Source organism: Cynara cardunculus, assembly GCF_001531365.2.
Source record: "Cynara cardunculus var. scolymus isolate 2C chromosome LG 10, CcrdV1, whole genome shotgun sequence".
In the NCBI taxonomy this organism is placed as follows: domain Eukaryota; kingdom Viridiplantae; phylum Streptophyta; class Magnoliopsida; order Asterales; family Asteraceae; genus Cynara; species Cynara cardunculus.
In genome coordinates, this window is record NC_037537.1 from 17,282,343 (window position 1) to 17,301,320 (window position 18,978).

Below are 18,978 nucleotides of genomic sequence, written 5' to 3' on the forward strand. Positions count from 1 at the left end.
CTAAAAAACAATTTATCAACTTGGTACTGTCATAACCTAATACAAATATTTTTTTTATAAAATCCGATTTAACCCCGTATAAGTTGATACACACGTTGTTTTAAGGGGGTGTTTATGATTGCTTAAAAAAACAACTTATTGACTTATTTTGGTGTGATATCGGTAATAAACACTTTTGAGTGTTTGTATCCAAACCGATAATAAGAAATTTTTAAAAAAGTTAAACACTTATGACTTATAATAAATTTACAAGTGCTTTTATAGATAAGTCGATTAGTGATTTCTTAGAAAATGATATATGTGTTTCAAATAAGCAATCCCTGAATAAGCAATCCCAAAAAGCAAACCCATATCGTTAAATTTGTTCTTTGTCCCATCGATCATTCTGATACACCGTAGTTGAAGGTAATCTTGTTTCTTTCAAAATGTAAATTCTTGATTATTTTTCCTTTTGTACGCACCGATTACGATTTGGATATTTCCGGATTGGAATTCAACTCAATGATCTGAAACCTAATAGCTCAAATTTATTTCCAGGTGTCGGAGATTTTGACTACTAGAAACAACCATGCTTAAGCGAATTCTCGGAAAACCTAAGCAAGAAGCTAACGCCGTAACTACGTTAGAAAAATTAAACGAGGTATTTTTCGATAACGAAAAGTTTTTGTTAGCTGGCTAGATGTATATGTACTTGTTGTTTGTGCATATCTGGTGTGAAGTATGAATTTGGAAGATCTAAAACTGTCCTGGATGTTCATAGTGTTCTTATCTATTTCATTTTGGATACAACTTTTGATTTGGCTTTGATCTGTTATCCTGGAGATAACATTGATTTTGGATTACCATGCTAACTAGTTAACCTTAAATAGTGCAAGCTTAACATTACTCCCCTTCCCAAAAAGATACTCTGTTCTCGAGGTTGAAGATCCAATTTTTTTTCTTCATCAATATCCATTGGTTGTGGGATCCCATTTTGTCCCTTGTGTCGCTCTTTCTTGTGGATCATGATGTGGGCACAGCAGGCCTCGAAACTCCCAAAGCAATCCCGAAAAGTTTCTCATTTCCTGGCCTCAATTCTTATCCGATATGAGGCCCATGAGCTCCTATACAAGGCCAACTTTAGTGACCTCCTCTCTTATTGCATCCTTGGCTCGTTCCTCACCAAAACGTAGGCTAATCCCGTCAATTCGATCATTAAGACGTCCATCCCACATGCCATCATGTTGCGCTGGACGTGGAAATGCATTAAAAGGTTATGGTAAAAGAAATAAGTAAAGAACTAAAAACATATAATACATGAACTGGTTGTCTTAGATTAGCTAGCAGATGAATATTTGAAAGTGAATAAATATGTTAAGAACACATCAAATACATGTTCATTTGTCTGTTGGGTCTCAAACCCATGATTTTCTATTTGTATTCTTTTGTTAGGGATACATGGAATTATGTGTGGTATCTTGTGTGCACCAAGTTATTTCGGAAATATATGAGATTTCCAGGGAACATGTTTACCAAGGTGGATTTAATGTGAGTGGCATTCACTGGTGAATGGGGGACTTCCTGTTCCTGGCTTATGGGTGTTTCCACTTGCAACCAGTACTTTGGATTGATCATGATCATGTTCAGTTTTGCTCAATTTTTAACCTGGACTTAGAAAATGCAACTTTAGTTATGCCATGTTTGTTACTTTTGAAAAAGAATGATTTAAACACTTGAATTTATGCACTTCAAGTTTGTCAGTACCGTAGGCCTCTTAAGTCTTGGATCTTTTTTGTTCTTTGTTTGCGTTACGGATGTTATTCAGCGTCATTACAATGTTTAAAGAGGAAAAGGCTCTATGAACAACAAATTGAACAGCTCGGGAACTTCCAATTACGTATTCATGACCAGGTGATGTTTTAGCGACGCGTTTCATCGTCAAGTTAGTTTAGCTTTCAAGAATAGTACACGAACAACAATTGTAACTCCAATATTGTTTGAGCTTGGATATCAGATGATTATGCTGGAAGGTGCAAAAGCTACCACAGAAACTGTTGATGCTTTGAGAACAGGTGCATCAGCAATGAAAGCCATGCAAAAGGGAAAGCCATGCAAAAGGCAACGTAAGTTATTCGACATGATGCTTTCGCCTACTTTCTGTAGTTTTCCACACATCTATTTATCACGAAGAAAGAACTGAGGGTGCGTTTGGTTTGCGGGAATGTTTTTGAGGGATTTGGATTCCCTTGAGGGATTTGGATTCCATGGGATTTGGATTGGATTGGATTTGAAATCCATTCCTCTGTTTGGTTTGTAGGATTTGGTTTCTAATACTTCGTATAATTTTTTTAACCTAATCCTGTGTTCATGAGATTTCAACCTAATCTGTCAAAATTGAAGGATTTAACCTAATCTGTGTTCATGTATATTCAACCTAATCTGTCAAAATTGAAGGATTAACCTAATATGTGTTGCATCCTATGTCGATTTGAATAGAAGCCAAAACATACACAAAAGGGATTTGAACAGAAAGTTGCATCCTATTCGATCCACTGTTATATAAACAGTTTCAAGGGGAAAAAGGATTTACCGGCGGGTTAGGGCGGCAGCTTCACAAGGGGACGGGAAGGGAGCATCGGCGAGGATGACCGATTAGGGCTGAAGCTTCGCGAGGGACGGGAAGAGAGCACCGGCGAGGAAGACCGACTAGGGCTGAAGCTTCGCGATGGACGGAAAGGGAGCACCGGCGAGGACGACCGATTAGGGTTGAAGCTTCGCGATGGACGGGAAGGGAACACCGGCAAGGAGGAGGGTGAGGGGGCAGGGAGGGAAGCAAGGCGAAGGAAGCGGGAGGAAGCGATTAGGAATCTCGTAGGATTGGATTTCCAAATCCCACCCCTTTGCAAAGGATTTCCAAATCCCATGTTCATGGGATTTTAATGAAATCCCAGGATTCCAAATCCCTCCAATTTGGCAAACCAAACACTGGATTGGAATGGATTTCAAATCCAAATCCCCCCAATTCCATTCCAATCCCGCAAACCAAACGCACCCTGATATTCCTCTGGTTTGGCAGGATTGTATGATTTTATATGGTCTCCATTTTATCTCGTAATATGTGTGCATGTACATAAATATATGTATGCATTCATATAAAAATATGTATGTGTGTGTATTTCAGCAGGTTGTAAGTTGTCAATAATTCCTGCAAAAAATTTGGTTGGCATAACTCATGATAGCAACCAATTTTTGCCTATCGCTTCTAAACTTTGACCAACCGCAGACATTTTCCAGACATGTGCTCTTGACAGTTAATACACTGATCAAATCATTTTTTACTGCATGCAGTAGAGTGGCTGGAGAAAATATTTTGCTCGCTGTTCACATGTGCGGGACTACTATTTTATTCTTTGTGTGATAATTCTAGTCCTATTCTTAATATTGTGTTTGTGTGTGTGCTCACACTATATAATTTTACTTGGAACATATGGGCGAAAAATTACTAGTGTATAATGATTCATGAAAACCGGTGTGCTTTATTGAAACATGATGTTAATGACCAACACTGATGGTCATAAATTCCCGTTGTTGGATCCTTTTCATCAGTAAAGTGCATTCTTGTTTCACAACATAGATTGGCATCCATGGCACTTTTGATCGAAGGAAATTTGCTACTGGATTTAAAATATTTTTAACGACTGCAGGAATATTGATGATGTCGACAAGACTATGGATGAGATAAATGAGCAAACTGAAAACATGAAAGAAATTGAAGAGGCATTAGCAACACCCATTGGTGCAGCTGCTGATTTCGATGAGGTACTGTCCACAATTTCTGTGACTCTTTATTTGAACATATGACTTTTAATTGCGTATCAAGAGAACTTTTTGAGTGACTGCAATTTCCCAACATTTCTTAATTTTGCAATCATGTTTTCCTGAGAGGTAGAACAGAGGAAGAAACAGACAAACTCTTGCCATTTTATACATTAAAAGAATCGAAATTGTAGTACAAGTCTATAAAACACTAATGTCAATGACCCCCATAAATAAAACACTTTCGATTAGAAAAGGGGATCTCAAAATGTAAGTGACCCAACTTTTTGGGTTTATTCATTGTACTTGTCAAAAGCTTTATGCTTGGTTCTTTGGGCTTGTAAGGCTTATGTTCTCCCGGCATGGGCTCATATAAGTTTTGTCTAAACAAAGTAAGACCCTTGAGATAAAATTGCAATAGTAGGTTACTTAAGCTTGGTTCATTTTGACCTATAGAACTGCCTGCTCATTACAATAATAGGCTTGAGTTTGGCTTGGAAGTCAGACAAGCCGGCTCGGCACTGGCTTGCCAAGCTTTTTGACGATCCAGGCTAATGAGCTAGATGAGCAATCTTGTTTCATCTATACCACCAATCATTATAGTTTTGTATACATGATCAAGTAACTTTGTTAATCCAGGATGAATTGGAAGCTGAATTTGAAGAACTGGAAGGAGCTGAGCTAGAGGAACAACTTCTCCAACCAGCCACAACAGCCCCTGCTGCTCCAATGCATGCTCCACCTGGCAGACAAGAAGTCCGCCTACCTCCGCGGAAGAATACAGCCGAGGAAGACGAACTTGCTGCATTGCAGGCAGAAATGACACTTTAAATAAATGGTTAGTAGTCAACTCCTAGAATTTATGATTCTTATCCCTCGAGACGCTACCTTGAGGTGGAATATACTGAGTTTGTTTTGGGTTTACTTTTAAAGGGTTTAATGAATTATTGAAGAAGTGGATTTGAAGGCCAGATGCAGAATTGGAGATGCATACACACTTTGAATAACTAGTTAGATGATTGATCTAAGTGTTGTATTTGTAAATGGACTCAAAAGATATGAATATGACTTTGTATATCAAAGTTCTCCCTCCTTGTTCCAATCATTTTCATTTTGAGCATATAAAATGAGTAAATTTCTATTTTAGTCCCTGTGGTTTGTTAATAATTTCTATTTCATTTGATATATTAATACTACTGATCAGCGTTTAACTACACTGTAGATTATCGAAATATCGTAAATTACTTCACTTTTTTGGTGTTACAAAGCGAGACTCATTTGGCGCTCAATCGAAATTGATGGTTGTTCTCATGGAACTTTCTTGATCAATATAGTTTTTTTCGTCTTCACTGAAACAACAAATTACATCAAAAGATTAGTAAAAATGTGTGTGTCAATCTATTTTAAAGGACTAATCATTAATAAGATGCAAGATAAAGGATAAAGAGTCTTATCAGATAATTTGCCATTCTAAAATGATTAGCAACAATGCGTGGGTCAATCTATTTGAAGGGACTAGTCATTAATAAAATGTAAGATAAAGGGCCAAAAATGTTAATGTGTATAAAGTTTAAGGGTTTCTTTTGTATTTTCTGAAAAGCTAAACAAGAATCGATAAATCGATCTCAGACGGTTTTTGAGGGTTTTCTTCTCCTCCGCGCTCATCGTCATCACCATCACTCCCTCTATAATCTCAATCTCTGAATGTTTTTCAGTTTCAGATAATCTCAATCGATCGAAGGATTTTAATATTTGAATATTTTTTTGTTTGTGTGTGTATATATATGCACAAAAATATACATACACATATAGCATGATGAGTGGGGAGCTAGCTTCGAACACCCATGGGAATCTGGACGAGCAGATTTCACAGCTCATGCAGTGCAAACCCTTAACCGAACCCGAGGTTTTCTTTCTCACACCTGATTCGAATTTATTTTGCATTTTAGGGTTTCTATGTTTTGAATTGCATGTTTGTTGTAATTCTTGATTTCTTCCGTCTTTGACTATGTGGTTTTTGATGGATCTGAGTTTCTTAAACGTGCAATGGGGTTTGATCAGTTATAATGTCGTCTAAAGTGTGTTTCTTTTTTGATATTTGAGTAATTCAGACAAATTGATAATTTTATTGTTCTTGTTTATTAGTCGACCTGAATTCTTGACCATATGTTTTTGTTGCCAAATTTATGACGTGATTAATCAACATTACTGGAAAAAATCACACTTCACTTTAGATTTCCAATGGAGCAGTTTTCCACTTCAAAATTAGTACGTACAAGGTTTGGTGCTCGCTGCCTGAAATTTGTGACAATTAAAAAGGAAAAAGAAGTATTAGGATGCTGTTGTCATTTTTGCAACACAATCCTTAGAAATTTGCATTAGGGATTTCCTGGGTTTGACATAAAAATGAACTACAGTTCTTCTATTTCTGGTAGGAAGAGGGTATATGATTTGATGGTTTAGTAGGTAGTGGTGCATTTAGCCTAGCCCTATCCTATATTATTCCTCAAGTAATTCGTAGTATACTTTTTCGGTGCTAAACAAATCAGATAAGTATTTTATATTAAAAAAATTGTGAAAAATTGGATAGGAAAGTGGATTACCTATATATAAGAAGATATACACAATCTGGGGGCACATGACGCATTCTAACGAGATCAAACAAAGAAGCTTGGCGGTCATGTAAAATGACTAAAATCTCCATGAACAAAGATGTGTATCAACAAGAAGGGGGGCAGGCTTTGAAAATCCTCAACATACATGAGTTCCATTTCACCAAGCAAAGTATCCGCATGACTGCATAACAGTGCCACAAAAAGATCCATTTAGATTATTCTATTGCCTTCCAAAATGTATGATGTTCACTTAATAAAGTAATCTTTGTATGTAGCTAATGTCCCATTTTTGAGTCATGAAACGTTAGAAGAATTATTGGTATCATCATCTGATGTAGTGGAATCTGCAAATTCATACAATTTTTGTGCTGTTGGATGTTTTTTTGGGATAAAGATACTGTTATGGGACAGAATGGGAGTATTATCATATACAGATGACATATAATAACACAGAGGATTGAGGCAAACTTCTCCTGACTCTTTGTTTAGTTTGTTAGTAATAAGTTGTAAGCAAGACAAACCTAAATTTGAGACTATTAACTCCCTATCTATAGGAGGGAAGAAAAAGGTCTTGCTCTCCATTCAGAAAAAAAATTCAAAGAACATAAGTCTAATCTTTCTTGCTAGGCAAGCTATCAACTAGAAGGAAAGAAATAATTCTAGATAAATGGAAATAAATAAATCCTGGAGCAATTTAATCAAAAAATAATAATAACAAATATATTGTTTATTAACATTATTAAGCTAGTTTCCACAATGATAATTAAGATACTTTCCTAATAAGTTTGTATGGTTATCCTAGTACGAATAACCCCAGTTCCTTGTAGACCTAGAGTTCTCTTGTTGGGTTCCATATCATCCAAGCAAGGAAGAGACTCACACCTACAATTCTTCTCAGTAGCTGAATTATAGCCGACACATCTAGGCTATTTCATTGTAGTCTGCAACTGTTTGTTCATGGTCATGCTTGTTAAGAAAAAAAAAATTCGTTTTTACTTGATCTGTCATCTTCATGAACTCTGAATACCATTTTGACTTTTGTGAATAATAATAACAATAATGTAAATTGACTTTTTAAAGGAAACAAGAACAAAAAATGAACAGAACAGCCATATCTGCTGTTTGAGAAGTGCATAGGTGGTTGTTAGTTTTCAAGACTACTCATGTTGAGATACATGCTCTTTGTTGATGTAGGTTAGGACATTATGTGACAAGGCGAAAGAGATATTGATGGATGAAAGCAATGTTCAGGTATGAGTTTTTTTTTTTCTCTTTGGTGTGATTCCTCTCTGTTTTCTACCTTAATTGTTTATATACCTGCTTGTTACGCAATGAAATTTTGGTTTGTTTCAGAATCTTAATGAAACTGTTAGGCAAACATTCCTTTAGCTTTCTTGGGAAAATAAAAAATTGTTTGTGCTTGGTGATAAATATCTAGATTTTTGAGAGCCTATTTGAAATTCTAGTTGAAATATTTATGTTGACATGACTTGTTAGTTGTTACTCTTAGTCTGATTATAATCGAGTAATAGTCTGGCACATACAGGATGGAGAAAATAAGAATTGCCAGAATTGCTCTAGTTTGTTTGGTGTTTATAGAAAGCCAAGTTTTGATTCGTTTTATCATTCTATCTCTCAAAGGACTGTTCCAATTTCTGGTTCTAGCTCCAATGCATATAATCTACTTGTAGAAGAAAAAAAGGGTGTTATTATGTTAGAAGGTGACAACTAGAAATCTAAAATGCTTAAATGTTCATTATGATCAGTATCAGAATTTTCTTTTCTGGATTTAATTAGTTGATTTTAGAAGTTATCATTCCCAGCTCAAATGCGTATGAATCCACATGGATTTCTAAATCTCAATTACAGATATGTATTGTGTATGCATTCTCTATCTTCTATTTTACAACTTGTTCTAGATTATGGTGACTGGTAATCACATTGTGTGTATATGAATGGAATTGTATTGCTATTAGTAAATCTGGAGTACTTCCTCAAATGCTTGTATAAAGCTTCTGTATTGTAAATTAGAGAGACAAGTTAGAGACATTTGGTCAATAGGAAAAAACAGAGGACCTTGGTGGCTTGGTATTGTATTTAAGTCTTTAAGATCACTTTGTTTTTAGATGAGGAACATGGGCTTCTACAATAATGAAGTTTCTATTGAGGTTGATCAATAAGAGGTCAAGTAGGTAATAGGGGATAATAACTCGCTGCTGACAACAATGATACTTGATGGTAGTAAAATAGCTACGTAAGTGGCTTTGTTTCTCTTGAGTAAGAAACAAGAAAATATGCATCCTCCATGACGAATCTATTATAATACATATTTTGTGAATTGGTGTAAGCTCTTGTAATCTAATAGCAGTTGTAATTACAGTTTACTGTGTCATCTTAAAACATATTTTGTCATAACAATATATGGATTTTTCTACGTGTGCAGCCAGTAAAAAGTCCTGTGACTATCTGTGGTGACATTCATGGGCAATTCCATGATCTTGCTGAACTTTTTCGTATTGGAGGAAAGGTATTATTTTTGCTGTTACATTTGTTCTAATATAGTGGTGTTCGACCTTTGGAGGTCAAACATGATGATTTTCAAAATGATTAATATGCAAGATCACGTCTTAGCAGTTCAAATCGCTATAATTTTTTAAAATGATTAGTGTGCAAGATTGCTTCTTAGCAGTTCAAATCGCTATAATTTTTTAAAATGATTAGTGTGCAAGATTGCTTCTTAGCAGGTCAAATGGCTATAATTTCTTCAATTTTGTCATGTACATCTCGAATTAGAAACATAAACGAAAGGATGCGCCTTGCTCTAAGACTTTTGCTATTGCAGGGCGTGGGGGGTTGGTGGGGTCAAATTGCAGACTAATGAGATACATGACAATGTTTTTTATATGTAGTGAATGAGCATCAATGATTGGCACGATCGTAATGTTAAAATTTCAGGCTCAAATCGATTGACTACCTTTTTTCTATATGTAAATATGAACAAAATTTTGAAGGATGTAGTTAATGAGATTAAGAGAATGTGTGTATATATATATATATTTTTTTTATTTTTGTGTTGGGTCTAATATCAGCTGTCCAGTAAATTTATGATTTTAGGCATCATCCAACCATTTGTGATCCACATGGCTATTGAGTTGTTTACCTGCCATGCCAGATTATTCTTTTGTATTTCTTTTGTGATTGCATCACATCGATATCATCTCTAATACCATTGCAGTGCCCGGATACAAATTACTTGTTTATGGGGGATTACGTGGATCGAGGGTATTATTCTGTTGAAACTGTCACGGTAAGTAGATCTGAAATCATGTCTTTCTGATGTATATATTTTCATGCATACACCGTTTGATTTTATGATGATCCATGTGCCTGAATATATTGCCTTAGTACTAGTGGGACGCTGACAGGCAGAAGATGCTATACTAGTTTACACGTGCTACATTTGGGTTGATAATTGGTTAGATGTTAATTGTATCTTGTACAACATCACAAATATTGACATCTCCAACGACCAAGCTCATGATGGCTAGGGAGTGAATGTAATTACAATGTAGGGGCATATAGGCGGCCATTGTATTTTGAGAGCATGATCATCAATTCCTACCTGAAACACAATACTACTATTTGTATTAATGCCGAGATGCATTAGGGGTAAGTGAAATATTAAGCTTTTCTGAATTACGCAAGTGATGCATTTTTTTGTTGAACTTCATTCCTGAATATCCCCATGTTTAAATTACTTGGTGTTGAACGAGGTAGTGATTATTGATTCATCTGTTGAGCCTATTGCCTAAGCACATGTATTTATAAGTGAGTTCCAGCTGCCTATTCTTTGGTCACCCAAGTGTAGGTGCTGAGCTGTGGTTTTAGTGAATTATTGAAATAGATAGAATTTCAGGTCAAATGCTGTTTTCTGTTGGCCAAAATACAATAAAAAAAGCAGTTCTTTAAAAAACGCTACTTTAAAATACATGGAAAGAGCTTAGACTTTTAAAATCTGATATGTGGTAGCTTTCTAGTCTTTCCCTTTCTTTTGTTTTGCTCTTCTCTTTTACTATTTTATTGGACCATCAGAGGGAAAGATTTGATGTAGAAACACCGCTTATGTAAGAGTTTTTCTATAATGAAAGAAAAAACCAAGGAATCTCATATTTTCTATTTATTATAGCAGAAGAATGATCTGAAGTTAAATGAGAATGATATTTCAAATTCGAGTTTATTAGGGATAATAGCTGGTTTGGATATCAGATAGAAAAAAAGACTTGTTTGCTAATGAAATTGAAGCTAAAAGTTCTTGTTTTGCTTTAAATTTCAAATCAATTACTTTTCACAACCAAAGTTATATGGATCTGTTACTAGTTTAATTCCAAACATCAAAATCAGTAACAAACTAACAAGGAAATTAATAGTAAGAGGGAATCTGTCGATTTCAAATTTTTTATTTCTAGTGTTTTTGTTTACTTGTTCTAAAGTTTAATGTAGTTATAACTATGTCTCTAAAGTTTTAAATTCCGCATCAGGTTTGCATTTGGACTGCACTAGGTTGAATATAAAGTAAAATTTATCTCTCCCTCTTTGAAAGAATGCAGTAATGCTTCTGCCACCAATGTATAATATAAGCAGTATGATCAAGATGCAATTGGTGAAGTCTATTTAGCATGTTCAAGGCTATCTTGACTGATACCAATGCTCTTATGTTCAGCTCTTGGTGGCTCTGAAAGTACGGTATCCTCAGCGAATTACAATTTTAAGAGGGAATCATGAAAGTCGGCAGGTATTTTTCTGATCCATTTTTTTTTCTTGTTAAGATAGAATTAAGTACTTGGTTAGCCATCAATTTTTTGTTTGCATGTTACAACTATCAAATAGGCAAGAAACAGACTGTGTGGATAATCATATCAATGATATATTTTTTGTAAGGTATTTGTTTGACCCAACAGATGTTCCAGCAGTTTTATATAATTTTGTAAGGTATTTGCAGACCTAGACCTTTGAAGATTTGCTGCGGGTGAAATTATTTCACACAAGAAAGGATATCCCCCTTGAATCTTATGCATGCTAAATGCTAACCATGTCTGCATATGATCAAAATCATGATTTATTGTATATTGCCCTTTTTTCCTCACAATATGTTTTTCAGTTTCTTTTTATTTCTGGGAAACTACATAAATTGACTTGTAGAAACCACTCTCTTTCTCCCTACACCCCAAAATCAGTCTCTCTCACACGTCATCCTACTAGCAAGATTGTTCTTATTTCATGTCTTTGTCGACTTTCTCTAACGTCGTGGTTTGACTGATTGGGAATGTTACTTGGTTTTGGCTTCACCATTGATTCAACCAAAAAGCTGTTGGGTTTGACTGTGTTCATTGCAGTTGAATTAACAAGCCACCATTGAACTTTTGCAGCCACAACTAGATTCAGATCACCTGTGAGAATGAGAAATTATGTTGTCAAAAGCATTTAGTGTTTGTGATTTTCATGAGAAGGCAGTGTGATAACATGATTAAAAAATGTTAATGACAAAATAGTCTTTGAATTTGATGACGCCCTTGTTATCATTGATATCTGAACTAGGAGAAAGGAGATGATAACTTTTTGTTGTTTAAAGTAGTCAATGACTGTGGCAGGTAAGATCGGATTTACTCTAGTTGTCAAATGCACGACAACACATATATAAATTTTTTGGAACATCTGTCAGGTCAAATGAATAAAACCAAATGAAACCCGACTGTTTGGTTTGGTATTATGAGAATATTTGACAGTGGTGGGTTGTATTTTGTGGGAGATAACTTTGCCTGCACATAAAAAAACAGAAAAGACATCATGCGGGTGAAATAACCCTGAACAAGGACTTTTTTTGGGCAAAAATCTTATATTGTGTGTGTAGGATAAAGGTCTGGAGTCATCACTCTAGCAATAAGTTTTGTCTGTTTGTTATTATAGCTAGCATCTTTTCAATGGGTTGTTGATCAAAGCCCCGTATCCCCCCTCCCCCCCAAAAAATCCATGTTTAGTTTTATATCCTCTGGTCTAGGTGTCTGAAAAGCGGTTTTGTGCATAATTACAACTAGTTTCTCAGTTATATGAACTAACTATTTTTTATGTGCAGATTACTCAAGTCTATGGGTTTTATGATGAATGCCTTCGGAAGTGAGTTTGTTGCACCCTTATACTTATTAAGATTCGGCGTGCTCTTCTGTTTATTTCCTCATCGTTTGCAGACACATTTCACTCAATCTGTTATACCTCAGAAGATGATAGAATATTGACATACACTGGTACAGCAAAAAAGTATAAGGGTGTATTTCACTTTTGGTATCAAATTATGTTAAGGGTTACTTTGTTTCAAGAGCATGCTGAGACCACCTCTCTCAAGTGAGCAAACCATTGTGCAAAGACTTTCAGAATAGCAAAAAGTGACCTGTTCAACATCTTTTTGTTACTTTGTGAGAACTTGGTATTTTTTCTAAGACGATTATGCAATTTACAGCAACAAACTTTTATGTTTAAGTATATCTTCTCAAAGTATAACACTCTTTAACCCTTTCTAAGAGGAAGGCATCCACCAAGTTGAAACCAACTCCAGGTTTCTCAAATATATTAGAGGGAAAGGATTCTCAAAATATTTGATTGATGCATGAGTTGGTATTTCGTCGACATGTATCGAGTTACCGTATGTTGCATGTGCTGTCAACACATTATATTGTCCCAAGTTGATGGTTGATTTTACGTAGATGCATGTATCCATAATATATACAAAGATGTATAGTCTTAAGATGAAGGATCGTGCGAGAATAGGAGTTAAGATGAGAAGCATAAGAAGGGATGTGGACCCTTGATCACTTTTAATGTCACCCCACCCATGAATTGCACTTATCATGGGAATTGATCCGGTGCATTTCGATGCACCACATTAGTGTTGATCTTCAATCAGGAGTGTACCAAGGGTGGAGATCTCTTCTTACCCTTCTCACCATAACTTCCATTCTCACCGGAACCCAACCCGTAGTTTTAATTTGATCCTATCTCTCTTTTCTTGCTCCCAAGTTGCTTATTTTGTGGTTGTGAGTAATCTTCACTAATGGTTGCACGCATGCTTAATCTCCTACTACTGATGCACATTCTGGTGTAATAGTTGCAATGTTTATTACACTGGAAGCCCCACAATCTGATTCTTTTATTACTATTGCTATATAATTTTACTTGCTGATTTACAGGTATGGCAATGCTAACGTTTGGAAGACTTTTACAGATTTGTTCGATTATTTCCCATTAACTGCATTGGTTAGTATGCATATTTTTTTAGTTCACTAATATAACAAATGTTAACATGTGCAAGTTTTACACATTTACTGTTTTTCCTCCGGTTTTCAGCCAATTAAGTTTTGGTTATAGTTAAATTGTTTGAATCAGCAAATTTCTTACATGAAATGTCTGTTTTTATGTCCATTAAAGGCCCTGCTTTATCTCCAATCTGATTTAGATCCATTTGGTTATTCTTTTCGTGCAGGTTGAATCAGAAATATTTTGCCTTCATGGTGGGTTGTCACCTTCTATCGAAACCCTTGATAATATAAGAAATTTTGATCGTGTTCAAGAGGTTCCACATGAGGGTCCTATGTGTGATCTTTTATGGTCCGACCCAGATGATCGTTGTGGTTGGGGCATCTCACCCCGTGGAGCTGGTTACACCTTTGGCCAAGTATTATATCCTTTAACATGTCTGAGTTCTAACACCCTAGTGAGGTTGTGTCAACACTTATTCTATAACATATTATAATCTATTCACAGGATATCTCTGAGCAATTTAACCATACCAACAACCTAAAGCTTATTGCTCGAGCTCATCAACTTGTCATGGAGGGATTCAACTGGGGACATGTAACTACTTGAATTCCGCTTCTTTTTATTTTTTTGAGGTCCCTTTTGGATGATGCTGTTGTTGATTAAACTTGTTTTAACACCTTGAATTTTGGTTGACAGGATCAAAAGGTCGTCACCATCTTTAGTGCGCCAAATTATTGTTATAGGTGTGGGAATATGGCTTCTATCTTGGAGGTCGATGATTGCAAGGGCCACACTTTCATTCAGGTTACTCTCTCTCTCTCACGAACACAGATTCACCCACGTAACTGTGACGACTCTTGTCTACGTTTTAAAATGCAACCTCATGCTTAAGTTCTATTCGGCAGTAACATTCATCAGTTTCTGTGTGATACCTGAAGGGCAGGGCTACTCCTCCTTGACCAGAAAGTCTTCTGTTGGAGTTGCAGAAACAAACAATTTGCAAATATGCAAGGGGTAGACTATATATAAAGATACCTCCCAACCTTTATAAAGCCAGATGGCCACCAAGTTACCATACATGAATAACTCCTCTGCCTTCATTTGGTTTTAATCATAAAAAGTTGGATATTTGCCCATCAGCAATCATCACAAAATATTATTATCATTGATTTCTATCCACTAAGATTTCTCCTTTTGCTTATTTAGACTTGAATGGGTTTGTGCATAGTCAAATGTAATATTTGTGTTCATGGATTATTTTTTGCTCCAAAGAAGACATTTCATGTAAAAGATGGAGGTGATGGTATTAATGATGTTTGGGTTATTGCAGTTTGAACCTGCACCGAGGAGAGGCGAACCTGATGTAACAAGAAGGACGCCCGATTATTTCCTGTAAGGTTGAGTAGCCGCTAATGCTTTGTCGGCGTGAAGGGTGTTTTGACATGATGGAAAGTTGTTAAATGGATAGAAGGAAGGTAAGAGAAGTGGTTGTGTTCTTGATTTGAAGTGATATTACGGTCGTATCTAACCTAGGAAGGAAATGGATTATGCTTTTGAGTGTGTAATCTATGATTATTTCGTTTGTAGGTTCTTGTGTGTATGTATATCGACCGATGACCGATCTCACCTTGTTCTGGTTTTGTATTCTTTGTATGGGCTGGTTGCATGGATGAAGTGATGGTAGTAATATGCATATGCAAAGTCAATGATTCCTAATGCCTGGTTTGTTGTTGTAAAGGATGACGTAACATTATGGATGTTGGGTTCAGGTTGTCTTATGCTGGTCGGTTGTAAAGGGTCGTTTACTAAGCGCTTACCAGGTGACCATGGAAAAAACCAAGAATTTTACCTAGTTTGGTGACGAATTTTACCTGTAAGAAGCGAGTTTGGTGACGATTTTTACCCCATCAGCTTTTGGTGCCCTTTGTTTGTATGGTGTGATGTTATGGCCTTTGAAAGTCTTAAAACAATGTGATTCTCGTAATTTCTTCGTGTATAATTGTATTATTGTCCAATGTCCGTCAACAAAATTTGCGTGTGGCAATTTTGCTGCTCACTCGTAACCAATCTTAGGGGCCGTTTACAAACGGCAAATCTTCAAGGAACATTCTCGGTTTAAAATGAATTGTTGGTAGATGTCTTTTACCCAGTAAGAGTATACTGTGTACGAGCCTTTTCTTTGACTTACCGGGTAAGATTCTCGGTTCTTTTATCGGGTAAAATTTTTGGTCCTTGCTAGGACAGTGCCAGAGGGAGCATTCGGCCTTAACTAGATCAATCGAGCTAGATTTTTCCGGAAATCGAGATATATATATATATATGTATGTATGTATATATATATATATATATATATATATATTAATCTTTTTCAATTTAACGATTTATTGAAGAAAGTTGATTATGAAAGAATATGTTAGGAAGTGAAATTTTTATTTTACTTTGTCATTTTAAGACATTTGTATTTTAATTTGTAGAACTTTTAATATAATACACGATATGAAGTTTTTTATTCATTACTCGTCAAATCGATCTATAGTCTTGGTACAAGTATAACTGAGCCTTAAATAAGATTCGAATTGCGTGGGTTCTTGCTATGCTTCTTGATAGAGTAAGCGACGTAGTAAGCTCTTACCAGATAAAATGTTGATAAACAACCCCTTATTTGTAGTAGTTACCGATTTTAAAAAAAAATTGTAATCGGTGTATTTGGTGAAGGCATGGTTCTTTTCACCATATTTTTATTATTTTAAAGTTTTTAATAATTTAAATAAACTTAACATTTATTATTATTTTTTAAATATAATTTGTGTTTCAGTTAAACTTATTTCTAGTATTTATTACATAATTTATTTTTAAAATATTTCATTTACTCCAACAAAATCTTGTATTTGGCCTATTTGTATAATATGGTAAAGAGGCCGACGGAGGATAAGGTTCATCGTTGAGAGAGAAACAATCTGAAGCACCAGCTATGAAAACACGAGAAATCGGGTTTCCAAATCTAAAATAATTGCTTCATTGTTACGAGTCCTGATAGTGTTAGATTTATGGGAATAAACCACCAAATCAAGCAAATCTGTTTAAAAAAGTATAAGGTGGTTCAAGAGAATAGATATACGATTGTTTGTGAATAAAACAAAAAAGACGGTAACGTTACTTATAATAAAAATCGTAACGAATGATGACTGTTAGAGATTTTAGTTATCTGATTCGAACCTCTTGTAACTGTGTTCTTTATGCCAGCTTGTTTGCCTACCACTTTTAAGTGTTAAAAAAATAAAATAAAACTATGTTATGCTAGGCTAAGTTAATTATGCTTTTCTTTTAGGGATTATTTGCCGAATGCTTACTTGATAAGTGTTTGTTGGGTGTCATATCGGGTGATCATAGCAATGATTGGAAATCTTACCCGATAAGAGGTATATTAAGGACTAAAAATCTTGCTAGGTAAGTGAATGAAGAGACCCTTATCCAGAAGGTCTTACTGGGTAAAAGACACTTGGCACAATCCATTTTGATGGTCGAGATAATTATCTGATAAGGAAATGAATATGGTGACTTTTATCAGTAAGTGTTTACCCAGTAAATGTTTAGTTAATGACCACTTAGGGGCCGCTTACCAAACATTTACCGGGTGTTACTTACCTTCCATGTGAGCATAACAAGGACCTATAATCATACCCGGTAAGAGACATAATAATGATCGAGAATCTTACTCAGTAAGTAAGGGAGGTCACTCTTATCCACTAAAGTCATACCATGTAAAAAAAAAACCCTAGCAAACAATCCATTTTGATGGCCGAAAACTGTTACCAGATAAGATAAGTGAAGGTGGTGTTTGTACTGGTAGACGCTTACCCGGTAAGTATTTGATAAATGACCTCTTAATCACATAAATATGTTCAGATTCTCCAAAAAACTTAACAAATGTTTAATTGCTTATTTGTTTACTGCAACATTTAATTCGTAAATTACCAATGATGTATGACTACCGTCTCACTTTCATGTAATCGGTCATAGTTTTTAGATAATGAGATTGAAAGAGTACACAATTTATTTTTACCGGTAATACTAATATGTTATTTTCGAGTTTTGTGCCACAAAAAATGAAGATCCTATCAGAATTGTTAAAGTGTGTATGTATGTATGTATGTATGTATGTATATACATAAATAAAAGATAACAGTAATTTTGATTTTATAGATCAAACAATGTACAAAATTTAGCAAGTTGCTTCGCACATAACATGAAATGATCCATTAAATGGATAACCACGTATAGAAAAGTCTCCTTAAAACATTATTTATCATGTTTGTAATTCACATACCATTTTCCCTATATTTGTATAAAAAAAGTTCGTCCCACCTTGATCACTGATTACATGGTAAGATGAAGAACACGTTTCTTTCGAGAACCTCCTTTGACCTTAATCAGATGACCCCACATCTTGGCGCAACGGCTCACCATTTTCTTGAGACTGACTCCATCATGTCCCTTTTCGTGTTTGACCACCAACTGATGCTCCTTGTCTTCCTCCGTGAAACGTTCTCCAAGAGAGCTTCTGCATTCAGCCTCTTCTTCATTGAAAATCTCTATCAAGTGTTTCTTTCTCTTCTCTTCTTCAATTTCAAGTTCATCGTCGTCTTTCAGGGCACTCACTTTCTCTCCGAACAACACTCTTGGATGGGCTTTTCGGGTTCTTCTCGACATGGTGATATCATAGCGGGGCTTATTCGGCTTGGATTCGCTTTCCATTTGTGTTGCAAGACTTTGCTCAATTGGGAGGCCACAAATGGTGATGAGAAGAAATCTACCAAACAACTATAATTAAGGAGGTGAATTTGATTTGGGATGCTTGATAATGAATTTATTGATCTTTGTGGTCTTGAAACAATTGGTTGGTGGCCAATTTTGTCAAGTCTTTTTTAATGGTAAGATGTCTTATTTACAAATAGTGGATTTAATTGCCTAACAAAAATAATTTGAAATATGTGCCACAAAAATTGATACAACAACCCTTCCATAACTCTATTACACACACGCACACATATATATACATATATATATATATATACATATATATACATATATATATATATACATATATATATACATATATATATATAGGGTTGGGTTCACGTGAGACCAGCCTGTTTCGTGAGACCGCATTTTTACACGTAAACTTCACAGCAAAAACGCTGTGAAGGTTTAAAAAAAGTCGAACATTCACAGCAAAAACACTGTGAAGGTTTTAAAAAGT

The 18,978-nt window shown here is 35.4% G+C and overlaps 3 protein-coding genes across 7 annotated transcripts; 2 read left to right on the top strand and 1 right to left on the bottom strand.

Annotated features, from left to right (window-relative positions):
- The first annotated feature begins 332 nt into the window (after nucleotides 1-332).
- LOC112519476 (vacuolar protein sorting-associated protein 32 homolog 2-like) lies at nucleotides 333-4,940 on the top strand. 4 transcript variants are annotated; one of them, XM_025127620.1, is made up of 6 exons: nucleotides 333-405; nucleotides 538-640; nucleotides 1,805-2,102; nucleotides 3,684-3,798; nucleotides 4,435-4,633; nucleotides 4,729-4,940. In XM_025127620.1, the coding sequence occupies exons 3-5, from the start codon at nucleotides 2,089-2,091 to the stop codon at nucleotides 4,624-4,626; spliced, it is 321 nt and encodes a 106-aa protein (XP_024983388.1). In that variant the 5' UTR covers nucleotides 333-405; nucleotides 538-640; nucleotides 1,805-2,088; the 3' UTR covers nucleotides 4,627-4,633; nucleotides 4,729-4,940. The 4 variants fall into 4 exon arrangements, with proteins under 4 accessions (XP_024983388.1, XP_024983390.1, XP_024983389.1 ...); XM_025127622.1 differs by lacking the exon at nucleotides 333-405 and having other exon boundaries at nucleotides 473-640; nucleotides 1,805-1,890; nucleotides 1,994-2,102; XM_025127621.1 differs by lacking the exon at nucleotides 333-405 and having other exon boundaries at nucleotides 473-640; nucleotides 1,432-2,102.
- A 510-nt stretch (nucleotides 4,941-5,450) lies between these two features.
- On the top strand, nucleotides 5,451-15,494 carry LOC112519869 (serine/threonine-protein phosphatase PP2A-2 catalytic subunit). 2 transcript variants are annotated; one of them, XR_003069955.1, is made up of 12 exons: nucleotides 5,451-5,701; nucleotides 7,605-7,661; nucleotides 8,854-8,937; nucleotides 9,646-9,717; nucleotides 11,131-11,202; nucleotides 12,541-12,581; nucleotides 13,649-13,715; nucleotides 13,942-14,133; nucleotides 14,223-14,312; nucleotides 14,415-14,522; nucleotides 15,049-15,193; nucleotides 15,306-15,494. XR_003069955.1 is itself a non-coding variant. In XM_025128178.1 (11 exons), the coding sequence occupies exons 1-11, from the start codon at nucleotides 5,609-5,611 to the stop codon at nucleotides 15,112-15,114; spliced, it is 942 nt and encodes a 313-aa protein (XP_024983946.1). In that variant the 5' UTR covers nucleotides 5,451-5,608; the 3' UTR covers nucleotides 15,115-15,494. The 2 variants fall into 2 exon arrangements, 1 of the variants encoding a protein (XP_024983946.1); XM_025128178.1 differs by having other exon boundaries at nucleotides 15,049-15,494.
- Nucleotides 15,495-17,903: 2,409 nt separating this feature from the next.
- Nucleotides 17,904-18,498, bottom strand: LOC112520455. The gene has a single exon (XM_025128854.1). It carries the CDS (start codon nucleotides 18,471-18,473, stop codon nucleotides 18,096-18,098), a length of 378 nt encoding a protein of 125 aa, XP_024984622.1. The 5' UTR covers nucleotides 18,474-18,498; the 3' UTR covers nucleotides 17,904-18,095.
- Nucleotides 18,499-18,978: the final 480 nt, after the last annotated feature.

What these genes read in the sequence shown, in the direction of transcription:
- LOC112519476 (XM_025127620.1), top strand. An exon ending in CAGCTGCTGATTTCGATGAG is followed by an intron (nt 3,799 to 4,434) that starts GTACTGTCCACA and finishes TTGTTAATCCAG; the next exon opens with GATGAATTGGAAGCTGAATT.
- LOC112519869 (XM_025128178.1), top strand. Translation starts at nt 5,609, where the DNA reads ATGATGAGTGGGGAGCTAGCTTCGAACACCCATGGGAATCTGGACGAG. An exon ending in TGGATGAAAGCAATGTTCAG is followed by an intron (nt 7,662 to 8,853) that starts GTATGAGTTTTT and finishes CTACGTGTGCAG; the next exon opens with CCAGTAAAAAGTCCTGTGAC. An exon ending in ATTTCCCATTAACTGCATTG is followed by an intron (nt 13,716 to 13,941) that starts GTTAGTATGCAT and finishes CTTTTCGTGCAG; the next exon opens with GTTGAATCAGAAATATTTTG.
- LOC112520455 (XM_025128854.1), bottom strand. Translation starts at nt 18,473, where the DNA reads ATGGAAAGCGAATCCAAGCCGAATAAGCCCCGCTATGATATCACCATG.